We start from the raw sequence: 12,394 nt of genomic DNA on the forward strand, positions 1-12,394 counted from the left end.
AAGGTTTATCAAACATTTAAAACGTCACTTTTAAAAAATGATTTACCTGATCAAAATTATTGTTCTTTTTAAAAATAGATTTAGATTTATAATTTCGTAAAATTGTTTATATATACTGAAATATGATTTTCCAATTTACCATTGCTGTTTTTTTGTCTGCCTTTTTACTGTCTTTTTTAAGTCTTTGTGGTACAGCCGAAAGCCATGCCCCACAACTGGCTGTTGTTTTTATCCAACCTAGCCTGTGTTGCTGGGCATTGCTGCAACCCACGCAGGGAGGGAATCCTCCCTCAAGGCAGTCGAAATTCTAGCCTTTGGGATCGGGGTAGGTTCATGTGGAGATTTATTCAATATCAGCGGTGCAGTGTTGACTCTCGCTGCTGACCGCAAAACTCAAGCCATTATTTGCGAGTCACGCATTTGCATATTTATTCAAATAATGATTGGTGGTGGAGACAAACTAAAAAATACGCTAATTGGGATAAAAACCCATGAAAACTCAAGGGTCAGTAGGGAAAAAGAAACAATGCAGAAATGGCCTTAAGACTGTTGATTCGTGCCACTTCCTTGTCATTTGCAATAATGCACCAACCTTGTCACAAATGCATGTTATCAGAAAAATTGCAGAGACGTGAGGCAGGATTTTCCAGCCACAGATGGGACGGGTCTACCCTCAGTGATGCCCGCTAGTGTGAAGACCAGAGAATCCTGCCTGCGATGTGAGCCTGTGTCCTTTTTTTATGTCATCATTTCCATGAGCTGACATAAACTCATACTAACAGTGCAAGAATTGGCTACACCCTTCTGTTTTACTCTTGCACAGCTGTATCAAACATGGTTGAGGCACATATTTTGCATGCTAGAATTTTTAATATTGTGGCACATCAGGAGGAAGGAATTTTAAATTTGGACAGATGTGATTGTGCAGATGTATGTAGTTCCTTTAAACTCAAGCAAGACAAAAGGACAATTGAGCATCACTTATGTTTGAGTGTTGTTAGGCTATGTATAGTCCTTGAAGTACCCTATTACAAAAGTTCAGTTTTATAGCTACCATATAGGATGTAAAGAAAGTTCATGCTTCAGCATGTAATTTTATAATGCAATTTTCATAGGAGTTAACTTTATGATTTGTTTTATGTACTTGCAATCAATGATGCAGTTGAATGCATTGTATAATGGATGATATTATTTATGTTGCTGTGTGTAAACACTGAAAAGATTTGCCAAAGACTTTCATCACTGTTGACACACCTTGAACTTGATCTGAACGCATTTGATTGATAAACCCAGTTCACTTTTGATAGCATGACTTAATCCTCAAGACTTGATGCAGCTTCTATTAGCTTGGGGAATGGGACAAATTGTAGTAAGCGATAGTTTGAAAACACATTAAGACAGCAAGTGTCCAGCCTTTACCTCTAAAGCCACATGCGGCATTGTGCATTTGCAGTGCAACCCTCAAAATCAAGACAACTTGGTCCAATTTGCACATTTTTTTTTCGTTGGTGATTTGATTTTTGTGTGTTTGGCGGTTTGGAAAGGGTTGATTTTTGCACAGTTATATCATTGGTGAACAAGACACGTATATCAGCACCTCATTAAAGTTCCTGCTTCAGTGTACATTAGTACTTCCAAATTGAAATATATGCAAATTAATGTTGACAGTGATTTAAACATTAAATATGACTCCTCAGGCATACCTATGTGACCCAGCATGACAAAAGGCTGAGCATTGCTGTTTAAAATTTTACAAAAATGCTCAAACGTTTTGGCCTTGGTATTAACTGCCCCTGCCCCCACCAACTGGAAACTTAGCATGTATGTGGCAAGAATGGTTGGAAGTGACATGTGATTATGCAGGTTCACCTACACATCACACACGCTACATTCCTGCCCATTCGCAACTCCCTGAGAGGAGCACAGTGCATGCCTGCCAGTCAAGCATGTAGGCCTTGCAAGTGAGGGAGAGTGACATCAATGGACACAGTTTCAGTTATTTACCCCTCCTTATGTCAGACCAATTAAGAATAGGAGGACCCAAGGCTCAGTGAAGGAAGAACATTGAATCAACTGTACTGGTTTAAGGGTAATTCTATGTCTGTGACAAGAATCATTAGAAAATCTCATACGAGATACCTTCCCATAAGAACCAGTATCCTGATTTAGTTTTTCATGGGAAAGCCCAAACCCTTATAACAGTTAAAAGGAAAATACTGTGGATGTTGGAAATCTGAAATAAAAGCAGAAAATGCTAGAAAAACTCAGCAGTTCTGGCAACATCTGTGGAGAGAGAAACAGTGTTAACGTTTCGAGTTTGTATGACTCTTCTTCAGAGTTCATGGCAGCATCTTTCTGTCATATTAAATGATGCATTCACTTTTTATGGGATACCTCAGTCACCCAACAGTCAAACACATCACTTTTTCATAAGTTTTATTATATATAAATTAAAGCAGAAAAGTGGGTTCTCACCAATTCATTACAATGGCATCTTTAAGACACTACAAAGTATACTCCTTGGAGGCTTGAAGCATTTGTTAATCACAGCCTCCAAGTATTATGTGAGTGTCCAAATGGATAAATAACTGTTTTCTATGTTGGACCCCATGAAATTAAAGTGGATTATCTCATTGACGGCTACTGGCCTGAGAAGGATGAGCTGCGGGTTGTATCTCCAAATCTGAGGATGGACAATCTGTTCTGCAGCTGCAAATCAACATCTCAAGCACTTACAGATCTTTTTATTTTACTTATTCACAGAATGTGAGTGTTTCTGTCAAGGCCAGTGTTTATTGCCCATCCAAATTTGCCCTTGAGAAGGTGGTGAGCTGCCTTCTTGAACCGCTGCAGTTCATGTGATGAAAGAAACTCCCACAGAGCTGTTAGGGGAGGAGTTCCAAGATTTTGACCCAGTGACAATGAAGGAAGGGCAATATATTTCCATGTCAGAGTTGTGTGGAATTGGAGGAGAACTTGGAGGTGTTGGTGTTCCCAAGTTCCTACTGTCCTTGTATTTGTTCTAGAGGTTGTAAGTTTGGGAAGTGCAGTTGAAGAAACCTTGGCAAGTTGTTGCAGTGCATCTTGTAGGTGGTATACACTTCAGACACTGTGTGCCGCTGATGGAGGGAATGAATGTTTAGGGTGATGGAAGGATGTTGATCAAGCAGGATGCTTTGTCCTGGGTGGTGTCAAGCTTTTTGAGTGTTATTGGAGCTGTACTCATCCAGGTAAGTGGAGATTATTCCATCACATTCCAGCTTGTGTCTTGCAGATGAGGGGTTATGAGGTGAGTCACTCATCGCAGAATACCCAGCTTCTGTCCTGCTGTTGTAATTCCTGACTATATGTAGCTCATTCAGTTAGTTTTTTGGTCAATGCTGACCCCCAGGGTATTGATGGTGGAAAATTTGATGTTGGTAACGCCATTAAATGTCAGGACAAGCTGTTTAGACTTTGTTGTTAGAAACGGTCTTTGCCTGGCACTTGCATGGCACAAATGTTACTTCCCAATTATCAGCCCTAGTTCAAGTCTTGCTGGACTTGTGGGCACAGACTACTTCATTATCTGAGAAGTTGCAAATGGAAGCGTACATTGGGCAGTCATCAGCAAACATCTACATTTTTCTCCATATGATCGTGGTAAATCACTGATGGAGCAGCGGTAGATGTTTAGGCCGAGGACATTACCCTGAGGGACTCTTGCAGCAGTGTCTTAATTCTGCAGTAATTTGCCTCTAACATATACAACCATTTTCCTTTGTGCTAGGAACAACTCCAGCCAGTGGAGAGTTTCCCCCCGATTCCCATTGACTTTAGTTTTATATAGGCTCCTTGATGCCACACTCAGTCAAATACTATGTTGACATCAAGTACAGTTACCTCACATCTGGAGTTCTTGTTTGGACCAAGGCTGTAGTGACACATCTTTTTACGTGGCTCGGTGTCATATTTTGTTTTGTAATGTTTCTGTGAAGCGCCTTAAAGGCCCTATATAAATATAAGTCGTTCTTGTTGTTCTCTTGCGCTTAAATTATTTGGAATGCTAATTTCAAATTTTCAATGGTTTTGTAATTTTAAGATTGCCCAGCAGACCTAGTGTACTGCTATTTGTGCCCAGTTTACCCCTTGTTACAAAATTGCTCCAATCTTATAATGATCAATGTACAGATGTATTATTAGTCTGGTTTTCTGTGGGAATTGAAGATTCCAAATTTGGTTCGAAGGAAAAAATTAGTTTCTATAAAATGTTAGTAGATTTTGGAGCAGCACTTTAGAACCCAGACACTGATGTAGCAAGCCAGCGTGCATCAATGTCAGTTCCCAGCCTTGATAAACGATTAGTAGCAGGAAGGGCAACCAGCTGTAAAACCACTCGCCAAACCCAAAAACTGATTGTTGATATGAAGGTGATCAACCAGCGTTGTAATGGACCCTATGCAACATTGGAAAAGTCGAAAGAGGAAGGAAGGAAGGATGGACCAGCAGTTTCCTGTCTACAAGCAGTACATTTCATTACATATAAATGGAATACCAATCAGGGACTTCCAAAAACCAAGGATTACTTTCTTTCAAGCTCTTCCCTATAGAGCCTGCTGCATACCTGTACAAAACACTAGCTTTTTCATTGATATTGATTGTCGTGATGTATCCCAGTCCCTCATGCACATTAGGTCTCCTCCAATGCAAGTCTTTCTTTCTTTGCCAAAATCAGGCAATTATAGTTTGTAAGTCTGTTTCATGCACATGGACATGTTTATATGGTAAAATTTTTGAGACCATCGTTGTACAGTTTCAAAAATAAAGTTATTTTGCAGATTCAGGAATTGGAAACCGAGAATATTGAATTGAAAAAGAAAGTTCAGGAGATGGAAATTAATGTCAAGGTAACTCAAGGTCCATCATCACCAGTAAGTACAAAAAATGTGGTTACTTATCCCTTTTATTTTTAATCTGCAATTAAAGTACTTAATATTTGGTAGTATAGATTGTACTACAGCTCATTCTAATAGAGAAAGCTTCCTTGCAGTGGGTTTACATATCTCAAAACCTTTTGAAACTTTTGTAATCTTTCCCAAAACCTGTAATCAAAGAAGGTTTTTTTTTAATGATGCAACCCTCTTTTCCTACAGTTGTTGTTGAAATGTAAGTTTCTAAAATAATGAATGAGTTTATGTTTATCATTTTGTTGTGGAACTGTTTTGGTGCAATTTATTCAGGAAAAGTATTTTTTTTAAATGTTATTGTTCTTATTTAGCCTTATGCTGTAGGGCCTAGAGTATGGCCTTAATGGTTGCACTTCTGTTGTAAAACATTTGACTTGATCTGGTAATTAAGTTGAATGCTTCTTCACCATCTTCTCAAATAATGTTAAGCTCTTTTTGAAGAGATGAATCCATTTCAGAACCATTTACAAGTGTCAGCTTAAAAGGAACGATTCGATAAACCTAATACCTTGTATGATGCAAAGATATTTAATGAAAAAGGTTTTAAATTTGAATCCTGCTTTTGAACATGTTTTGTTATTTAAAAAAACCATCTACTATGAAGTGATTTACATCTAACCAGCTCCCAAATTCTACAGATCATCTTCTGCTATTTTTGCCATCTCTAGCTTGGTGTCACACAGATCACTACATAGATAATATTGCCATGTATTGGAAAGTTTGGAAAGATGTCAATGAAGCAAGTTGCTTTCACATTTCCTTTGTTTTATTCTCTCAATTTGATGGCATGGCATTGAGAGCTGTGGCAGCATCATCTTAGATGCTTAAAGCTTTTCATTCAGATACTTGTGATAATTAAAATATTAAAGGAATATCTGGATTTAAAATTGAATTGCATCTTTCAAGTCATGAGTGCAATGAAGGAATCTTTACACGCTGGTGAGCCTCTGCAGTTTGGAACTAAGTAAGCATAGTACTTATTAGGCAACCTTGGATTCATTTTTGAAAGATCAGTGTATCTGAACCTTCAAGTGTCTTTGCATTCTGCTCCTCTTAAAGGTTTACCATTTCCTTTTAGATGCTTTTCCTCTCATTTTTCTCCTAAAATATGTCCACTCACATCTCTCTGCATTTCATTTTTATTTTCAACATCTGTTGTTTAATATATTACCATTTTGTCATCCTGAGGTTGTTTATCATCTCCATAGCCGTTATAATCTTGGCCACCATTTTGTGCCATTTGATGTTGTGCCCTCAGTACTTGAGTCCAGCTCATTTGTTTACACACCCATGGACACACATGCATACAGTATTATCACAAGTGTGCACTAGTTATCAATTTTGTCAACTATAAATTTGTTTCCGCATTTATAATTGCACTGCAATGCCACCAGTGGCTGGAGGGTGAAATTACAGCCTGATGAGTTCACATTAGCACGCTCCATTTTAAATGAGAATGCAAGAATTTATAATGTAAAAGCAGATGCTGGAAATATGGGCCAGAAATTTCCAGGGGGGTTGTGCAGGGCCAGGGGTGAACCCAATTGGTGCCCCCAATCCTGTCCGTGTCACCATTTTATGTTGGCCCGCCCATCATGACACGCGCCCAGAAGCGCTGAGCGCTCCCTGTGCCGGTAGGGGATGGGGATGCATGCAAAAGAGCACAGAGATCACCCTGAAGCACAGAAGTTCCTCAGGGAGATTTGTTTAAGTTATGGAAATTTGAATGAAGGTGGGGAAAAAATTTAACGACTTGTCTCCTCATGTGAAACTGTTACATGAGCTGGGACATGTCCATTATTTATTTCAAAATTTTTTATTTAAATAATAAACCCTTCATGAAACCTCCTCCCGCCCATGGATGAGGTTTCATGAAAAATGCGGAGGCCGTCTGGGCTCTTTGCCTGCCCGCCAACCTTAAGGTTGGACGGACAGCTCAGTTAATTACTTTAATTGCTTTTTAACAGGCCTTTGACAGTTCGGCAGGCGTGTAGCCGAGTTGGCTGCATGCCTGCCAAACTGAATGTCTGAATGACGTGCGGTGACGTCAGGACAACCGCCCAACATCACCATGCGTCATTTTATACGTCGGCGAGCTCACTGACGGGAAAATGCTGCCCAGGAAAAACGAACAGAAGATGTCAGAAATACTTGTCAGGTCAGGCTGCATCTGTGAAGAAAGAAACAAAATGTTAATATTTCAGTTTGATGACCGTTCATCGGAACTGGAAAAAGTTAGAGATCTAAAGCAATTTAACAAGCTCAGAAGCAGGGAAATAGGGAGAGGAGGAGGAAGTAAATAAGAATGTCCAAAATGATGGAAAGTAGATGATATTAAATAACAAAAGGAATGATGGTGCAAAGCAAAAATATTAGCACCATTAAAGAAAAAATGGTATGTCGGGGGAGCTGTAAAAAGCAGCTAAAGAATCATTACCAACAGCTGGAGTCCAAAAAATGGGAGTATAATTATGATATGAAAATGTTGAACTCAGTGTTGAGTCCAGAAGATTGTAAAGTCCCTAATCGAAAGCTGAAGTACTATTCCTCAAGTTTCTGAAAATCTTTATTGGAACAGTGTAGGAAGCTAAGGACAGAGAGATCAGAATGGCAATGGGACAGAAAATTAAAATGACAGACATTCAGAAGCTCAGGGTCATGCTTGCGCTCTGAGTAGAGGCATTCCACAAACCAATCACCCAATCTGCACTTGGTCTCCCCAAAGCAGAGGAGAAACATTGTGAGCAGCAAATACAGTCCCATAAATTGAAAGAAGCCCAAGTAAATCAGCATTTCACCTGGAAGGAGTGTTTAGGGCCCTAGATGGTGGAGAGCAAGGGGGTAAAAGGGCAGGTGTTGGCTCTCCTACATTTACATGGGAAGCTGCCATGGGACAAGGATGGCGTGGGTGGGTAGGGGAGTGGGGGTGTTTGGTGGTTGTGGTGATTGAGGATTGGACCAGGGTATTGAGAAGGAAATGTTCCCTTTGGAATGCTCAAAGAAGAAGAAAGAGGAAGATGTTTGGTAATGGCAAAATAATGACATAATAATCAGGTGGCGGAAATAGCAAAGGATGATGTAATGAGTGTGAAAGCTGGTTGGGTCAGCACAGCGGGAATCCTGTTGTGGTTCTGGGAGGGAGGGTAAGAGCTAGGAACCCTGTCACAAACTTAGCCTCTTGTTCTTTCATCTCTTTCCCATTCACCCAGCTTCTGAGCTTCCTTTAAACCTGTTACATCTCTAACTTTATCTAGTTCTGATCAAAGGTTATCAACCTGAAAGTTTAATTTTGTTTCTCTTTCTACAGATGCTGCGTGACTTGAGTATTTTCAGCATTTTATATTTTTGTTCCAGGAATTTATAATGCTGACATAAAAATTGTACAATTTTAACATGAACAGTGAACTACATTTGTGCATCTGGTCTTGTTTGTCTTCTGCTTCACCTTAAGATTATTCTCAGCCTTGATTACCTTTGTGTATATGTGAAAATGTATCTCCGGTGGCAATTCTCATGATGATATAGAATATGCTTTCTTTTACATTATATAGAATGCACTATATCACAAGGATCACTGATTTATGGTAGTTTAATAATTGAAAATGCTTTTTCTTAATTTCAAAAAATTGTGAGAGTGTTCATTGTTACAGTTTCCACCACTTAAAGCATCCACTTTTAAAATTAGCAGTCATTACTGTTGATAAAGTTATATTATAATTACCCATTTGCATTAATGTCACTTTTGAGATTCCTGATTATAAGGCAGTGGCCGTGGATGATGACACTCGTACAGCAGCCTCAGGCTGCAGCAGAGCGACGCTATAATGAGGCTCATGCAGCAGCTTGCAACTTGGTGGAGCAAACCATCGGGATGTTGAAAATGAGGTTCTGGTGCCCAGACCGGTCTGGTGGAGCCCTGCAATATAGTTCACAGAGGGCGTCACACATCATCGTCGTCTGCTGTGTCCTTTACAACATGTGGCTGCAATGGGGGGAGGAGCCGTAGGTCTCCTCCAATGAAGAGGACACCGATGGAGATGAGGGTGAGGAGGCCCTCAAAGGCAACAATGGTGGGGATGAGGCCATCGCACTGGCTAAATGAGGCAGGTGTGTTCGGGAGGCCCTCATAGCTGCTATATTTGTGGAGGATGATGACAACATGCAGTGAGGAGACTCCATAGATCCTCAAATTGCATCTGTGAAAGTTTGACTCCAGTCTGGTGAATGGCAGCGCACATACCCTCTGTGATAATGCTCCTGTCATGGAGATTCAGTGGAGGCCCTAATAGTCGCTAGATTGCAGGAGGATGATGATGATATGCAGTAAGGACACTCTATAGATGTCTGACTCCTGTCTAACCGAGGGCAGCTTGCTTGCGCCCTGTGATCAGGGTCATATCATAGATTCGTCTTAGAAGCATCTGATCCTTTGTCTGCCTTCAGCACTTGAATCCTTCAGGAACGTAGATGCTGAAGAGATGGGGACCAGTCCCACCTTAAAGGTGCTGAGAGCACACAGAGAGAATGATGGAACTCTGTGACACCTGCCAACTACATTCTAGCAGCAATGACAAGCACCATCGAGGTGCAGGTATCAGTAATGTGTCCAGTGAGAATGAGGCTGGACCATCACTTTAGTCTGAAGGCTGCACAAAGCACAGGGAAGAGGCCCTGGACTGAGACACCTGCCTTTATCTTGTGCAGAAAGGTTTCACATCTGAGTGACAAGAACACTGCTCATCAGAACAAGGAACCATAGGCAGGGAGATATTCTTGGAAGTTTATTTACAATAGTGAACATTATGTACAAGTGATTAACACCCATGCTCAAGCTGTGCAAGTAATTCTTCTTAACTTTCTAACTCTGCTGCTACGTCTTGGTGCCCCCCGGACATCCACAGCAGAGGCGGAGGCAGTCTGCTGACTACAACGCGCTGCCTGTGATGACCTCAGCCGGCATCCTCCGGAGGGTCCCAGCCCACTTTCAGGGTCCTGCTCTGTGACAGTGGCACCCTCCTCAGCCTGTGGAGCTGGAGCTGCTGAGGTGACAGGAAGAGGGGATTCAGTTGGGCCGGACGCTCCTGCAGTCACGTGGATGAATGGGCCCGGAGTGTCCATCAGCCGATCGTCCCCCATATGGGTGCCAGAGGGCCCCAGGCTGACTCCTTGAGGAGAAGGGGTAGCTGGAGTGAGATCAAGCTGCCCGGCACCCCTCTCGCGTACACACTGTTGGAGGCCCACTATGGCATCAGCAATGGAGTTGAACCTGCATAGCCGTGCAGGACCAATACTCTAGACCAAGGTCTCCCTGGCGGCCACCACCCTACCGGTGTTGACCTCAGTGCTTTGGCATGCCGGCATTATCACCTCAGAGTGAAGGCGGACGGACTCCTCCATCATGCTTTGCAATATGAAGAGTGCAGCAGACATCCCTTCCTGGTGTTCCCAAGCTTGCCTTTGCAGCTCCAGCGACTGTGACATGACCGAGTCCAGAGGCTTGTCAGCTGACTTGGACACAGCAGTTTTCTGGTCTCCAGCAGTCCCCCTAGTTCCAGACACCTGGGAATTTCCTGCCGCCACCTACTGTGGGTCAGACAGTGTGATGTGCTCACCAGATTGTGATGCTGGGGCTATCCTAAAGCTAGGTCCCACTGAGGTATGTGTTTCTGCGCTGGTGGAGGGTGTGAGTGAGCGCTGTGACAGAACTTCAAGCAGGATGCCTCCAGATTTCACTTCAGAGGTTTCTTCGGGTCTTGCTTAGAGGCCCTGGGTCATGGATTCTGTCAGCTGTTTCCCAGACATGCCTACGGAAGCAAGGAGAGATAATTAGTGCATGGCAGTGGCTTGTGAAACAGGACATTTCACTCACAGCATGGCTGTCTGATGGATGTTGCATTGCTGGATCCTCACTTGGTAGAGCACCACCCACCTCACCGTCAGCACAGGGACGGTCCAGATCCTCATGGCCACCTGCGTGGCTCTGTTTTCAAAGTCCATGAGGACCTTGATTTCAGGCATTCCTCCACCAATCTGCGACCTCTCCCTCTTGTTGAGTGCCAGCTTGCCCTGCATGAACAGAGATGGAGATAGTGTGAGCAGCACGCCTGCCAGGCCAGATGATAAGTGCGTCTGGCATGTGTGGTTGCTGAGTGTTCCCATGGATGGGATGAGAGCAATGCAGGTGTGTGTGAGGGAGTGAATGGTGATGACCATTGAACCGACAGTGAGTGAGGGCCCTGTGGATGTGTGATGGGTTTGTGAGTGTGAGTTGACAGTGATGAGAAGAGTGACTTATCCTGATGGAACGGAGGAGATCATTCATCCTCTGGCGGCACCCGATGGCTGTCCACCGCTGCCACCACCTCCCAAGCCTGGTTGGTCACGCCGCTGCCCATCCTGCAGCCAGAGTGGGGGTAGAGGACATCCCGGTGGGCCTCCATGGTATCCAAAAGGCACTCCAGTGACACATCGCTAAACTTGGGGTCTGCTGTCTTTTTGCCTTTTGTGGACATCTTCCCTGCAGCAGTCGTGGGCTGGAAGCACTGAGATGTGGTGCGCGCGGCTGGACTTTAAATATGGCGCCCAGCGTGATGAAGCGGCGAGGTGATGCGTAACTAACGTGGCGAGTTCGGGACGATACGGCATGAAAACCCGCCATCGCGTCCGATGAGCAAAATGTCGTTCTGCACACCCGCTACTGCACTTAGTGCAAATCTGGGACAATTCCACCCTATGTCTACAAATAAAAACAATGCTGGAAATCTGAGAGAAAATCAGAAAATGCTGAAGACACTCGTTGGGTTAGGCAACACCTGTGGGGAGTGAAACAGGGTTAACATGCCAAGTCTGTGACCTTTCATGAGGAACCAGTAAAGTTAGAAATCTAGCTGTTTTTAAACAAGTGCTGTGCCAGAGAAAAGTGGAAAGGATGGGAAGAATGAAAGAGCAATGGGAAAGTTTTGTGATAGGGTGGACAATAGGATTGATTAAATGACATAAGGGATGATGGTGCAAGGCAAAAAGAAATGGTAATGAGACACCACAAATGCAAAATTATACAATTTGTGCAAAATGTCTTTCTTTAAAAGTAGCTTACAAGCAACTGGTTAATTAACTTTTAAATCAGTGCTGTTTGTAGCAAATCTAAAGCAGGATTTTTGGTCCCATGGACGGGCGCGCACCTGACTCGAACAGGAGTGAAATCGTGCGTGATGACGTCAGGCGAGTGTCCCAAAGTCATTGCGCACTCTCGCGATCTTTTGATCAGCCATTAATTGGTCAGCCAGCATGAAATTGCAGTCGGGGCCCGATGGTGGGCTGCGGACTGTTGCACGGCCACTCCCAGGCTGAGCCAACGAGGGGGAAGATCCTCCCCCTAATAATTTTCAGTTAGTAGTGTCTTTCACGTATCAGCTTTTTCAACTATAACAAATGCAAATTGTGTTCAC

The 12,394-nt window shown here is 42.9% G+C and overlaps 1 protein-coding gene across 3 annotated transcripts in view; it reads left to right on the forward strand.

The window, feature by feature from the left end:
- The window catches only part of gulp1b (GULP PTB domain containing engulfment adaptor 1b), a 428,880-nt gene that overhangs the window by 363,443 nt on the left and 53,043 nt on the right, over positions 1–12,394 (forward strand). For all 3 annotated transcript variants that reach the window (XM_041200977.1, XM_041200978.1, XM_041200979.1), the window contains one exon: positions 4,818–4,910. In XM_041200977.1, the coding sequence (XP_041056911.1) occupies positions 4,818–4,910 (93 nt within the window). The remainder of the gene's footprint in view (positions 1–4,817; positions 4,911–12,394) is intronic.

Source organism: Carcharodon carcharias, chromosome 12, assembly GCF_017639515.1.
Source record: "Carcharodon carcharias isolate sCarCar2 chromosome 12, sCarCar2.pri, whole genome shotgun sequence".
Classification (NCBI taxonomy): Eukaryota; Metazoa; Chordata; class Chondrichthyes; order Lamniformes; family Lamnidae; genus Carcharodon; species Carcharodon carcharias.